Below are 16,016 nucleotides of genomic sequence, written 5' to 3' on the forward strand. Positions count from 1 at the left end.
ATCTGTCATATATTTTGTTACTTCTTCGAATGTTTTATTAGTTTCTTTGGTAAGGTAAGTGGGTTCAACTTTGTCCAGTTGGCCTTTTTCAATTGTCTGATAAAGTTGATTTTCAATGTTCAGCATCTCACTCCTCAGGGCCCAAGTCCAGTTCCCATACTGGAAATCCAGTTTTCTATAAACTGCAATTTCCTGGGTGTTTTTGAAACTAAAAACAAAGTGTTCATTCATCAAGGCGTTCCACAGGTCCTGAATTTTGGTGCTGAAATGTGACAGAGTGATTCCAGTAGACTGTTTGGCTTTAGACAAGATGATGGACTTCAGTTCTTGGACACTCTCACTATAACCTGGATTTGGAGGAGCCATTGGTGGACTTCCCTCCCACAGCTGAGCAAAGTATTTTACATCTTTTTGCACATCAAATGCAATGACATCACTGAAGCACTCAACATCACACACTTCCTCTTTGGCAGCAAGTTGAGCCATCTTGTCCAGTTTTTCTTGCAGACGTCTCTTTCCGTCCATGTTTTTCTCTGCTGCTGTAATATCTGTGACATTCTGATGGACAAACACACAACTTGGAGAAAGTTTGACTTTCTTCATCCTCATGAAAGCCTGAACAACAATTTGTAGGACATCTTGCATGTCAGCTGGATTCTCACCAAAGATGTTGATCAGTGTCATGTTTCCCAGACCAACAACAAATGTTGCAAGTTCATTGTCATGATGAAGGGTAGCATTCCCTGCTAACTCAAGAGCTCGCAGTCCTTCAGTGTCTACAACTAGAATGTAGTCAAACTGGTATTTATCCTTGTTTTCCTCTGACAGCTTAACCAGTTGCATGTAGGCACCCTTGGTGCACCTCCCAGCACTGACTGCAAACATGGCATTCAGCATTGTTGACTTTCCGCTACTTTGTACACCCAGAACTGACAGCACAAAGACTCTCTGGTCACCGAGTTTCTTGATGACTTCCTGTAAAAGATTAGAGATCCATATTAAAGGCACATGGCCTGCATCCCCATCCATCAGCTCCATCGGGTGTCCTGATATCATCAGATCTGCAGCCAGCTCAGGGTATTTAGTCCAGTCAGGCTGTTGGCCCAGCGATGGTTTCTTCAAAGATTTATGGGCTTCATAGATCTGTCCCATCTCTCTGAAGATGTGTTCCAGACCAAAGGTTGCTGATTGAAGCTTTTTTGACAACAGTTCAAGCTCAGTTTGTTTGTGTTTTAATTGAGCAGTTTTGTCATGTTTCTTTTTCAAGACCAAGACTTCTGACCAGGTTTCATCATAGTTTTGGAGAATTGAAGAGAGATCATCTGTGGAGAGGGCATCTATAAGGATCTGAGTCCATGTCAGGAAATATTCTCTTTCTTTTGGTGGCAAACTCTGGAGCCTCTGAGTGAACAACCTCATCAGTTTACTGTCGGACACATCACACTGTTTCTTTCGTAGTTCCATCAGCTGATGACTCTTCTGGCCCTTTTCTATCTCAATGTCTCCCTTTAGATGATGCAGCTCTTTATTGATTTTGCACCAGTTGGACCAAAGTTGACCTTGGCAGGGAAGAAATTTATCTTTGATTTTGGCAACGTCCATCTTTTCAATCAATTCAACTATTTCCATTGCAGCAGATTTCCCATTCTGGCAGATTTTCTGATCTTCATCCACTATGATCCCAGAGACTTTGGCCATAGTTTCCAGCCGGAAGGATGTGTGGGGTTCAGACAAAAGGCTTTTTATAATCTTTTTTAGTTCTTCAGAAACATCCGACTGGCTTCTTTCTTTCATACCCAGTTTGTATTTTTGAGGCTTCACCCGAACTGCACTACAGTCATTGTCTGCATTGAGGATGATTAGAGGCTTTGAAGACTTGTAAAGCATAGAAATGACTGCAGTACTTTCCTGGCTTTTTTCCAGAGTTGGCACAAGAACAACAATGACTGATGACATTTCAGTCAGGATTTCACGCTGTTTTCCAATTGCTAGAGAATCCCCATGAAGATTACAGAAGGCAATGCAGTCAGTAAAGAAATCATTGTCTTTTCCAGCAGGACAGTACCAGGCAATCTCTGCCACGCCATCCATCAAATGACGAGATTTGGTGCTGCCTTTACAGTTTCTGTGGAAGAATGTGTCATGGCGGTCGTTGATCAAGGCATTCATCAGCTGAGATTTGGACAAAGACATGGAGCCCAGTCTGAAAAATGAAACCATGGGAATCTCAGCTTTGTAGATTGGCATGCTTTTCATGGTGACAGTGGTTGCATTTTCTTTGTTTGTGCTTATTTTCCATGTTTTTGTTATTTGTCTGAACGTCCACAAAGGACACTCAAGATTTGTTGTGTGAGGATCAGGAACAAGCAGTGGTAAGGCATACTGACACTGTGACAACTTTGTGATCATTTTCTGTTTAAGGAAGCTGTCTGAGCAGTGAAATACTGCCATTTGAACATCCATTGGGTGCACATGATTCTCTTTTGACTGATCTATGTCTACATTAGTTGTAAAAAGAGCATCTAAGTCATCGTCATCTGTGACAGCACTGTCAGACACTTGAACAGCCTGTGAATTGTTCACATCAGAGCTTTCTTGCTGTACAGTGATGTATCTGGCTCTATAATCTAACATCATCAACCTCTGAAGAAAAGCACAAACTAGATCTCTCTCAAAGATCTCATTAGTCTTTTTTATAGGTGGACCTATTTGTACAAAGTCCTCTGATGACAGCATGTGTTGATGTTGGTCCTGGAGGTGAAGTCTTCTGAGTAGTTTTTCAGTGTGTGTTTGGTGTTTCTTTTGGTTCTCTTGGAAAGTGTTCCAAGTAGGCTGCAAAAAGGAAACAAAATGTTATTTTATTGTTCTTAAGAAAAAAAATACAAGTTAACTCATTATTTGGGTTCACATGACTCTCTTTTGAGTTTATGTTGATGCTATAAAAAGCACCAATTCATTCTCTGTATGTTCACTTTCAGATTCTTGGGCAACCTGTGAATTACTTTCATCCAAACTTTGTTCTTGTACAGAAATGTATCCAGTTCGGCAACCTATGATCTTTAAACTCTGAAGAAAACCAATGTCTCATTATGTTGCACTGGGGATGTTAGACCCAAAACAGTAAGGCAGAGGTGTCAAGTAGGTTATGAATTTTTTATTTAAAAAATTAAGAACAAAAAACTTGCAAAAATCACAGGAATCACTGGGAGCCAGAGCAGAACAAGAAACGCAGGAACAAAAAGAGAGCATAAAATGGGCTTTAACAGGGAAGTAACAGGAGGAACTAGCAAGGAGTGACTGAGAAGAAGTTTTATATATACTGGGGAGCTTAATTACTGAACAACAAACAGATGGCTGACTTGAAACAGGTTACAGGTGTGAGGGGAGAGAGCAGAAGGCAGACTGAGGAAAGAGAGAGAGAAAAAATGGCACAAGTGGCGAGCACAAACTGTTCAACTAGGAAAATTAATGAAACACTAACAAATAACTATAAAGAATAAAATAAAACAAAAGTAACTAAAGGCTCAATACCCCCTGTGTAACTGGCTGCTGGATTTCCTCACAGACAGACACTAGTTTGTGATTGTTGGGGAAAAATGCTTTAAGGGTCGCTTCCCTCAGCACTGGCTCCCTTCAGGACTGTGTACTCAGCCCCCTGCTCTTCACCCTGATGACCTATGACTGTCAAGCCAGGTTCAGTACAAACCACATCATTAAGTATGTGGACGATACAACAGTGGTGGGTTTTATCAAGGATAACAACAGAGAGGAAGTGAAACATCTAGTGGACTGGTGTGATGCAAACCATGTAATCCTGAATGTCAAAAAACAAAAGAAATTGTTGTTGATTTCAGGAAAAGTCATTCAAGTCACACACTCCTCACCAATGATGCCGTAGTGGAACAGGTCAGGAACATTAAATTCCTGGGGATACAGATCACTGACACTTTGATCTGGTATCTCCAAGCCTCTGGCCTGGTAAAGAAAGATCAGCAACATCTGCACTTTTTACGTCGGATGAGAAAAGCAAACTTCCCCCTCGGTAATCACCACTTTGTATAGAGGGACAATAGAGAGCAAACTGACTGGTTTGGAGCATCTAACCCCAATGAGGATCCATGTTTCTCTGACGAATTCATCAAGAGACGAGTCAGTCTAGATTAAAATCCACTACGTTATCTCTGCTTGTGCAGTTCAATTTGAACCACAAATGTTCACAGTGAGCTGCACTCAGTGTTCACAGATATTCACAGGTTCACATTTAGAGGTGCTCGTTGAGTGTGAAGTGAGAATGATATTTCTTTGTGAACAAAGCATTATGTGCGGTGTGTGCATTTGTTTCCATACACTGACTCTGTCTCTGTGCTGATAAAGTTTGAGTTCACAGTTAGCCAGCATGTTATGAACCGGTGGTTCAGCCCGTGGAGGAGCTTTCATGCTCGCCTCGTAGTCGCGCAGCATGCTGGTTTGTTTTTATTTCTTTGAGGCGACACAATGCATCAAACTGCACAATATCAAATGCTTTGTCTGCAGTCAGGTAGAGTTGGTGCACTCGACCCATAAAGCTCGGGCAATCAAAACAGTCTAGATACAAAATGGAAGCCACACAAATTCAATCTCCCCATTTGTTCCTCTACTTCCAGCAGCAGAGAGATGTGCAGTGGATTTAACTCATCATGCAGGGTCGGTCCAAGGTTGCATCAGGCCTTGAGCAGAATTTGATTTAGGGGCCCCTCTTGCACATCAGCAACACTAATAGCATTTCAACATAAATTTTGTGAAATCTGTGACAAGGGCCTTGTTTAATTGTCCAAGCAATCAGTGATAATTGTAATTTAATAAGATGCATTTGTGAACAAACAGAACTAAAACTCAAAGATTAAACTCATAGCATCAGATTGTTGCTATGGTAACAAAACAATCTAACTATGAATATTGTTCTTTGAACATTAACAAAGTAAACTTGCCAGCTCCTTAAAATCTTACATTTAAATATTAAACAGTTTTAAATCTTTTAATTTATTTATGCTGAAACCATTAAATCAAATTTAACAGCATTAATATTCTCTTAGTTCATTTATGCCTTGGACCGGTTCTAAATATGATCAGCATTACATTATGTTTTTAGATTCACTAATTGATTACTTAATTTTGGGGATTTAACAGAAATGCAAATAATTGATATTTATTTTAATTGTATAATTTTCTTTTTATTTGTTGTTTTAAGTCTAAACTTTTGGGAGTAAGTATTATCAGCCATATCTTCCAATAACATAATTACCCAGTAATATTTTTACATTTCCTGTCAACTTAATATCTTTTAATACAAAAACACAGTGGACTGCCAGATGACCGCCTCGGTGCCCCGACCACCAGGCTTAGTAAGTTTTCTGGGGGAAACCTTGAGCTAACAGTGACAAAGCATCCAAGTGTTATTTAAAAATTATTTACCTTTAAGTCATGTCCACCGTCCTTTCTTTGTCCTGGGTTAGGAAAACAAAAAGCAGATGACAAAATCACAAAAATAAAAACTTATAATATACCAATATCCATATAAATGATCCTAACTTCATGCAACTGCAAGCTAATCCCTTGAGTGAAATACTTTGATCAAAGTTATGAGATGATTGGTCTGGCTGGATTTTAAGACCAGATAAATGTTCTCTGCTACATTGTACAGCCAGATTTTAATTGGAATACTTTGCTATGGACAGAATAAAATGATAAAATGGGATTTTGGCACTAAATGATTTAGCTGAAAGGCTTGGAAATGTGAAACTGTGTACCGTATTTTCTGCACTATAAGGCGCACCTAAAATCCTTCAATTTTGGGCGTGCTGTGGTGGCGCAGGGGGTTAGCATGCCCCACGTTTGGAGGCCTTAGTCCTCGAAGTCGCGGGTTCGACTCCCGGTCCTGACGACCTTTGCCGCATGTCTTCCCCCCTCTCCTCACCCTCCTTCCTGTCTGCCTACTGTGGAAAAAATACGAGCCACTAGCGCCACAAAAACTCTTCGGAGAAAAAAATGGAAAAAAAAAAAAACCTTCAATTTTCTCAAAAGCCGACAGTGCGTCTTATAATCCGGTGCGCCTTAAATATGGACCAATATTGAGCCGCAACTACGGTAAGCAGCCGCCAACTTCATTTTCCCCGTAGAAGAAGAAACGGTTAAAGCAGCCGCCGATGCAGCCAGCGGTGCATGCTGGGTTTTGTGTAAAGACCCCAAAATGGCTCCTATTAAGAGACACGCTTACGACGCAGAGTTTAAGCTCAAGGCGATCAGTCACGCAGTAGAACACGGGAACAGAGCAGCAGCCAGAGAATTTAACATGAACGAATCAATGGTGCGGAAGTGGAGGAAGCAACAGCTGTTTATTCATTTTGGGAATGAAAGAAGTTTTCAGAACGCTGGTTTGTAATCTATTAATAAAGTTTGACTGACCTATATGACTATTTTGTTGACATTCCCTTTATCGCAGTTCCATCTAATGGATGCATAAGGTAACCCCAGCCTCTACTGTAGCGTCTATTCTATGCACCTTATAATGTGGTGCGCCTTATAGTGCGGAAAATACGGTAATTATTTTTATGGTTATAGTCAAATAAAATGTTTATTGACACAATGTCCAATCAATTTCTTTCACTACTTAACCCCTTACCTGTCACCCTCAAAATGATTACACTGTAAAAAAAAAAAAATGAGTTGAATCAACTTAATTGAATTGCTTGAATTGGTAACAAGTAATTAAATTACGTTTATCCAATCTAATTTATGAAGTTTAACCGACTCAAGTTATGTTCATCCAACTCAATTTAGTATTATCCTACAATTCAGTTCATTAAGTTTATCCAACTCAATATATTATGATCATTCTATCTCTTTCTAGCTCTGGGTGAAGGTGAACTCTTTTTTTCTCTTCTCTTCCTCCCATCTTTGCCCTGCTTGCTGTTTCTGTGTTGCTTTTCTGGAGCCTTTCTTTGCACATTCTCTGAATCTACAAATTATGGATCTGGTTAACTGGTCTCTCAATTATGCAGTTAAACTTTCTCAACAAGAACACTGGACATGCACTGTAAAAAGTGTTTTTGGCTGTAGTTTATCTAATGGAATTTTTTACATTAATCTAACTTAATTCATTTGCTTTATTGATGACAGCTTACTTTTTGTGTTGAATTAATTTAAAATTTAAAAATCGAACTAACTTAAATTAGTTAACTTAATTAACTTGAAGGATCTTTTTACTTTGACTCTACTTGAAACAATAGAGTTTGATGCCAGTTTTGTGACCAATGTTTGACCAACTCAATTATATTATAATTATCAAACTCAATTAATTAAGTTTATTTATCTCAATTTACTAAGTTTTTATAACTTAATTCATTAAGTGTATTTAACATGACAAATTTAAGTCAGTCTTACTCAAATCATTTATTTTTATCTAATAAATAATTCAAATCTTTTTGACCTACTTTCCTGTTCAACTACTCTTAAATAAAGCTGCCTGGGCCAAAAATAGCTTTTTAAAAGAGAAATCCTTTATTAGTTTACTTCTTTATTTGAAGTCAACTAAATAATTTGAGTAAGACTGACTTAAATGTGTCAAGTTAAAATAACTTAATGAATTAAGTTGGATCAACTTAATTGAATTACTTGCTACCAATTGAAGAAATTCAAATTAAGTTGGTTCAATTAAGTTGATCCAACTCAATACGTTAAGTTGAACCAACTTCATTGATTTACTTGTTACCGATTGAAGCAATTCAATTGAACCAATTTAATAAATTAAGTTGGTTAATAACCTTATAAATAACTTAATAAATTAAGTTGATTAATAACATAATAAATAATTAAATAAATTACGTTGATTCAACTGAATTGAATTACTTGTTACTGCAGAGATGTTGATTTGCTGCAGAGTTGGTCGTCCTTCTGGAAGGTCAGCGACTGAAATAAAGAAAAATAGACAAATCTTACCAAAATAAGTAACATCAAATAATGAAACTAGAATGACCATGAAGGGCTGAACTGAAGTGAACTAGAATGTAACTAATTAAACAAACAATCACAAAAACAAACAAAATCTCAAACCAAAACCCAGACTCCTGACAAATATGGAAAATGTTCAGGGCTTGCTGTGTTGGGAGTTGACATTTCACCTGAGGCTCTATATGATAGATATTACAGAATAACAGCTCATCAAAAAGAAATTTAAAACAACCAAGCTCTGTATATAAAAAATGATGTCTTATAATAACATACACTGTAGGTCTGTGTCATGTTTGTTCTTGATTCAGTGAAGTGACTCACAGTGAGTAGAGTAACCACAAACCTACAGTATCTCAAGTAAGAGTAGCCATACTTCATGACATCACTCAAGTAAAATTAAAATGTATATGTAGTAAAACTACTTCTCAGGATGCATTTATTTTCAAGAAGTTATAAGTAAAGCAAATTAATAAATGTAACTTGTTACCACCTACCTCTGAAGACATGTGAATGCCATGATAGCATAAAGAAAGCGCAAAAGCATCACTATGAAAAAATACATTTGTACTCAGAATAATGGGAGATTTTAATAAAATGCAAGTTATTACTAATAATTAAAATTATTAGTGAACTTTTGCTTTTGGCAGACACTCAAAACATTTCTCAATGAGACCTTGATGAAACAGAAACCTCGAAAAACAAGATAAATTTAATGAGATCTTATGAGCAGATAAAATGCTCAAAGTCACAGAAATGCAAAATACACAAGCAAATCACTCAAAACTGGGTTATGGAATATTTACCTGAACTGGATAGAGTAAGCATTTTTAAGGAGGTTCAGTAAAGTGAACATTTCTTATACTGGCAAATGAGACAAAGTACATTAATACCTCAAACTTGTCTTTGCTTTCTTAAAATGAAATAGTTTGTGTTTTGTGGATTTTTTGTTGACTCCATTTAAATACAGGGGATTTTCACATACTTCACTGAGGGAGTCCAGTATTGCTACCCTATAAAAATAAGCTCTAGATTTCATGTTTGATGAATTATTATTTTATCAATATGAGGATTGTGTGAATGACTTCTGTCTCAGTAAAACCTTCCTGTAATCCATCTATTCGTTTATTAAAATTAGGTTATTTTATGACACATCAGAACCAAAATCAGAGATTTGTTCACCATGAAGCCTAAACTGCAAGAAACAAAGCTGCAATATAATTTAACCTCATAATCTGGTCTCCTATACTGGAAGCAGGGCTCTTCTTACCAGTTTCACTTGCTGTCGGTGGTTGGTCATCAGTGGCAAGCAGGTTACTAATCAGTTCATCCAAAAGGAGGAGCTGAGCCATGCCTTCATCCTCCGACGCTTTCAGTTTCTCACTTTTAACAAAGTCAACAATCAAATCATACAGTTCTGGTTCACTTAAATCGTGAACATGAATGTCACCTCCATCATCAGTCGAAGACAGAACTGTCTGCAGCTGCTCTGTACTCAATGTACCAAGTTTTTTCTGTATCTTGAATATGAGTGCTCGCCGTGGATTGTTGGTAGCCATGCTGACGTTTCACTAGTTGCTTTCGCTCTCTGGATGACACAGTCGATGCAGCCTTCCTTGAAGACTCAGACACCGTCTCTCGTCGTCTTCGCAGCAACCTCTCCTGGCAAGACACTTGGGATCCCGGACATAGCACCCAATTGTTACTGGCAGCAGATCTAGGAGAATCTGAGCCAGCAGCAAGTGGCACACAGGCAGAAGAACGCTGCAGCCAATATCTGTGAATCATATATATATATATATATCTTTATATATATAGATAGATATCTCTATCTATCTATCTATCTATCTATCTATCTATCTATCTATCTATCTATCTATCTATCTATCTATCTATCTATCTATCTATCTATCTATATATATATATACACTGCTCAAAAAAATAAAGGGAACACTTAAACAGGTGTTTAACACTTAAAATGTTCCCTTTATTTTTTTGAGCAGTATATATATATAAATATAGATATATATCTCTATATATCTATATCTATATATATTTTTTTTTTCAGGTTGTTTTTTTTTATTATTTGTAGCTGGTTACAAGTTTCATTTTATATTTTGTTTAGCCTTATGTTGATGTTAAATAATTCTGTCTCATTTGCTTTCAGTTTCGGTCACGCTTATATGCAAATTTCAAGGTTTATAATGTATCACTGTTACAAAAACATTTTTATTTATTTTTTCCCATCTCTTAAAATATCATGTTACGATTGAACCATATCCATCACCAATAACATTGTAAATGTCTGTATATGTCAGTTTAAAATAAACCAGGTTTATGTTTATTCAGTGTGCCAAGAGGAAGTGTACCGTGTCTTGGGTGTGGCAAAGATTACAGGCCAATTTGAAACTTGAACGTTATGATTTAAAATAGTATAAAATGCTTGTGGTGGTTTGTGGTTTTGCAAAATATTTTTTTTTATTATCAGAGTATGGATTGTGAAACAAAAATAGTTACAATACAGAAGAAAAGACATTTACAAATGTTCACCTTATTTAACCTGATAACATTTTCTTCACATTGATGTGAATAAATTACTTAAACTCTTGGAAATACAAGTTTCATTTATGTTTCGTCAAAAGTCATAAAAGTTTTTCTTACCTTGTTTCCGTTTTACTGGTTTAGTGAATCTTTGTTGTCACAGCATTACATGTACCGATTTCCTTTTAGACTGAAACCCCCCAAAGAGATTCTTGTTTTTAATGTCTCTTGTCCTAACAAACTCCTCCTGCAGTCTCTCATTGGCTGAAAACTCTGCTTGTGAAAAAACAAGGAAACCAAAAGTGAAAGAAAGATTGTTCTTTTCTTTGAAACCATGTGATTTAAAAGAAATCGACATGCAAGCTACATGTTTCTATATAGACACATTCTGCTGGCTGGCTGAAACAGTGGCAGAATAAAAGCATAAAATGGGCATTACAATGTAGAAGGGGAAAGAGGTTTTGTGTCAGAGTGATAAGAAAATACAGTTATTTTATTCTGACACAAGTATACAGATTTGTTTTTCACCTTTTTTCCCTTTTTTGGGGGATATTTAGGGGCAAAACTGTGAGTCTAAGAGTTTATTAAAGTGTGACTCAAGGAATACAATTTTGTCTTATTATTAAGAATTTTAAGAGTGTAACTGCTGTTTTGCAAAAAATCTACATTTCCAAAACTCCTATAGGATTTTTTCTCTGCAACATCAACTTCTCAGTTAAAAGACACAAATAGTTTTGCACCAAATGTACCTTCATACCACAGATTCCTCTGCTGTGTTTGTGCACAATCACTGCATCTGTTTGAACATACTCCCAAGTCTGCCTCTGATTGGCTTACAATGATTACCTTTTCCTTTTTAGCCAGTCATCAGCACAAATAACATGGAAGTAGAGATTCTTTTCTCTCTTAACTCCTGGGCCCGCCCGGTTTCAGAAAGCAGGATAAGTGAAAGTTCTTATCCTTTCACTTATAAGAAAGGATAAGTACTTTCTTATTTCACTTATAAGAAAGGATAAGTACTTTCTTATAAGTGAAGAAAGTTCACTTGTATGTGCACATCCTGGATTTTCGGTTTCAGAAAGCCAGATATCTGTTATCTTGAGTAACTTGTTGAATTGAACCAAATCTCCTTGGTAGTACAATTGTTTTGGAAAATCCTGAGTTTGTTCTATCGATTTGCTGAGACCTGGGACAGAAATGGAGTATTATTTTCTGGGGCTGCCTGTACATGTTAGGTGTTATAAATATAATGTTAGAAATCAAATGCTCTGCAGAAATCTCTATCAGAAGAGGGTGATCAGACTGCGATTAAATGTTTGATCATTCTGTAACCACTGCATATTGTGACTGTAGGAGGCGCTGTTGCAGTTTTATACCACTTTGCCACATAGGCATAATAAAGACTAGAATAAGTTACTGAACTGTTGCAGATTTCTGAAACTGTTCCGTTAATAAAATTTGACTTTTTTGCTTAAGATGAAGGAGAGAGCTAACAGAAACAGTTTGACTGAAATATTTAGTAATTTGCTGTAAGAAATGGTTACAGAAAAATATACAATAGTTTACCGTTTCAGTGATCTTACCTGTTGAGAAATTGACAGGTAAGCTGTATGTTTGTAGAAAAAAAATAGGTAAATGTTCTCAAATGTTCCCTTCAGGCTAACTCAATCAACAGCTAAATGACAACATAAAAAATTGACCTTATAATTAAAAATGGAACGGGACAGAGTGAAAAAGGAAGAACAGCATTCTGTGGCAGTGAGTATAACGGCTGACATGTGGACATCTGTGAACATGGAGGCTTACTTGGCTCTTACCAGTCACTACATTAACGAGAACTTGTAGTTGTGTACATCTGTGTTGGGTGTGCAATACTTCCCACAAAGTCACACTGCTGACAATTTGGCCCAAGTCAAAAGAGGCAATGTGGCATGATGGTGGACTGCGCCATAACCAATAAAGTAAAGTGTCTCGTGACCGACGCAGTGCCAAACATGTGTTAAAGCAACATCAATCTAGGAGGCAGATATCAGAATAAAAGTACAAGTTTATTAAAACAATTGCAATTGGAGAAAGATCATTTAACACACAGTGGTCATCAAAGTTGGAACACACATGAGTGTCAAAGGAGTCTCTCTGAGTCCGTCGCTCAGGGGCCTCCTTTTATACAGACTCAAACATGTAGCCAATGGCTGAGTTCCTTAACCACACAAAGAAAGGAAAAAAAACAAGAAGTACAGACAGTTTCTGACAAACAGGTCACCGTTGGAACATCTGCAGTCTCGAAGCGTTGACACCTTAACCACAAACGCCTCTGCATATGACACCTTTATCTTAATTGACCTCTGTTGTACGTGTTTTACTGCAGAATCAACAGTTTTATCCTAAGTGGGAAACAACCTATCTATTGTCCCTTTGTTCAACTCACAAGTCTTGCACCGGTGCAGCTCAGGGGCCCCAAGTAACGGTCGGCCTTTGAGCGAGCTCAACTGTGGTCAGGAAGTTTCCTGTTAAAACAGCCTCCGGAAGGTAGACAATTTGTCACACTTAAACTGCAGTTGGTGTCAGAAACTGTGAACTTTAATGCATTTAGATATACAATAAAAATGAATAAGGAATCAAATGAGTAATAAAATGAGTAAAGTAATAAAGCAATCAATAGTAAGGTAATCAATAAACTCAAATAATAAAAGTAATCAATAAGAGTAAATAATAAAAAATATTAAAAAGTATTCAAAACCTTTATAAAATAATAGTCATTAATAATTCACTTCGACACATGATCACATCCACTAGAGAGCTCCAAATTCAGCACTCAATTTGCATAGCACATAGTTTCAATTTATTAATCAGAAAATAATGTGATCAGATCCCCACACTTACATCCCTCAGACACAAAACCAGGCACCTTGTCACATACTTCATATCAAGCACTACAGCCAAGGAGAAGGTTGCTCAAGTGCAGCAACAGATGAGACAACCAGCCCTGAAACTTATCAGTGAGGTGCAACACGCTGGAACAGCACATATGAAACGCTGTCAATGTATCTCTGGCTTCTCTAAAAACAGATTTGATTCCACTTACAGCTGATGAGTATACCATCATAGGAGAAACACTTGCTTGCTCCGTTCCATCAATCAACAGTGGAGTTGTCTGAAGAGAGGCGAGTGCCAGGGTCAAAGGTCATCCCGATGTTGAAAATGCTCCATCTTGCATGAGAGCATAATGTTTCAACCTTGTGCACACAGGCTGCCATACACCTACATGAACACCTGAAGCGTTGAGTCACAGACACTGCTTCCAATCTGGAGTCATTAAGTGTGTTGACCATAGCAACACTTCTTGAACCCCGATTTAAATCACTCGGGTTCTGCAGTTCCTCCAAGTGCATCATTGAGGCCATCAACAGTCCACGGTCAGAACGTGAATCTGTAATCAAATTCACAAATGAACCTCAGCCGGGAACCTCTTCACAACAGCTGTCTGCATCCATTTTAGGCATGTTATTCAGCATTATTTGTTGTTTGAAAACCATCTACTAAAATGTCCATTCCTTGTTTTTTTAAATAACCTTTGGCAACATCTTGACATGGAAGTGGGCAGGCAGACCTAAAGTGCCACAGCTGATGCCATCCAGGAGGTGCAGAGAGGGCAATATTACTGGGTACCAGGATCCTCTGAGATACTGGGACAACCAAAAGACAATCTATCTAAACCTCTTCCGCCCAGAGGTTGCGCTACACTTTTTTGTTGTCCGTCATTTTGACTGACAGCATAAAAAAAAAAAGTCTTCCAGCTCCATTTCTTAAAACCACAGCGGGACTTAAGTTCAAATCTTCACAGTGTCAGAGCCACCTGTGCTTTAGTTGTGCAGCGCATTAACCTTGTTACAGTCTAATTAACTTCTGCACCTTTATTTCCTCGAGATTAACCGCATGCGCCTCTGTTTATCCTATAAATAGATTCACACAACATTGCATTTTCTTTCATTTTTCTCTGTTCTGTATGTACTGGAGACTGGAATTAAATGCGCCAATTCAACCAAAGTTTGGAATGCGCTTCTGAACCAGTCGCGTTCCAACGTGTCCAATCCATCACTCTTTAACACGCTGTCAGCTCCCTGTCAGCAAGAGGCATTTAATTCAGTGACCATGAGATAATATTCAGAAAGGATGTTTATTATATACATTTTTTATGAAGTTTATAATGTCTGTACATGCGCACCAGTCAAGGGTGTGAATTATAACCTGTGAAAATAGGGAAAATATTCCTTTAACATGATCTCTGCTTCCGCCTTTCCTTACAATTTCTTTGAACTCTTGCCTCATCTGTGAGGCATGATGTATGCCTCATCATTTCTGTAGCTGGAGAAGTTGTATCAAAAAAGCGTAACAGAGGTCTTCGTGTTATGATACTTTATTGATTTATCAAAAAATATGAAATATATTTAAAACTTAAAGGAAGATATGAAACAATTGTATGTAAAATACAACTTAAATTATACTATTGTATAAATTAATTCATCAAATCAGCATCATTTGACAGTTTCAACTAGGTGACTTGCAGGGATTTCTAAGGTGCAGCGAGTGTCAGTATTCAGTGATACAGTATCAGTACAGTTGGGCAATGTGTCGAAACGCTGTCTCATTAACCAATCACTACTAAAACCTCTGGTGGAAAAAGCTAGAAAACAATATAATAATAATTTAAAAAAATAAAGTTTTCTGCCTCTTGAAATTAAAATACTCTTCTTGCAAAGGCAGCATTTTTATCAGACTCAGCATAACACTGAAGGTAAACACTCAGGAGTCTGGCAACTTTCTATTTTTATCCTTCTCATGTGGATTGCAGGTGCAAGCAATCAGCCATCTTGTCCACCCTCAGTCAGGGCTGCAGTTCCCTGGCTCCCTCTGGTGGATAAGAGTGGAAACCCATGCAGAACCCAAAACCCCACCTTCAAAACAAAAATCTAATCTGATGACACAAGATTCCAGGCCAGCTTTCGTGATTGACTTGATGTTGTATTTTACCGTCATGGTGATGCAAGTGATGCTTCCTTTGTGTGTACCTCAATGACTTCTGGAATGATGTGAGAAATAACTCTTATTTGTCCCTGCTAATATTTACCCATGTAGATCTTCAGCTTAAGAGTAAAATAAATACGTGTATGTTTTCTGTATAAATCAGAATGACATGCTTGATGTAGAACTTCATGGTGAATGGGAAATCCAGATGTCCAATTGTATTGATGTTTCATTTATAATTTGTGTAATGGGGGATTTTCAAACTGACAAACTTTAAGATCCACTAAGAAATAAAGCTGTTGTTGCACATGAACACATATCTAAGAAAATAGACTGGATTAAATTTATACTGAAATGAAAAACTTAAAGCAAAAGTATTTTATTCACACAAAGGAACTACATGAAATAGTAACTTTTAAAAGTTGTTCACTCTGCTATAACCATGATTCTTGCAATAGATTATGTGA

The 16,016-nt window shown here is 37.3% G+C and overlaps 1 protein-coding gene across 1 annotated transcript in view; it reads right to left on the reverse strand.

Annotated features, from left to right (window-relative positions):
• The window catches only part of LOC116735119 (interferon-induced very large GTPase 1-like), a 35,401-nt gene that overhangs the window by 7,346 nt on the left and 12,039 nt on the right, over window positions 1-16,016 (reverse strand). Inside the window, exons 2-4 of the mRNA XM_032586743.1 lie at window positions 7,885-7,944; window positions 5,452-5,483; window positions 172-2,832 (exon numbers count right to left, since the gene is read on the reverse strand). Of these exons, the coding sequence (XP_032442634.1) occupies window positions 172-2,832; window positions 5,452-5,483; window positions 7,885-7,944 (2,753 nt within the window). The remainder of the gene's footprint in view (window positions 1-171; window positions 2,833-5,451; window positions 5,484-7,884; window positions 7,945-16,016) is intronic.

The sequence above is a fragment of the Xiphophorus hellerii genome, chromosome 16, assembly GCF_003331165.1.
Source record: "Xiphophorus hellerii strain 12219 chromosome 16, Xiphophorus_hellerii-4.1, whole genome shotgun sequence".
In the NCBI taxonomy this organism is placed as follows: domain Eukaryota; kingdom Metazoa; phylum Chordata; class Actinopteri; order Cyprinodontiformes; family Poeciliidae; genus Xiphophorus; species Xiphophorus hellerii.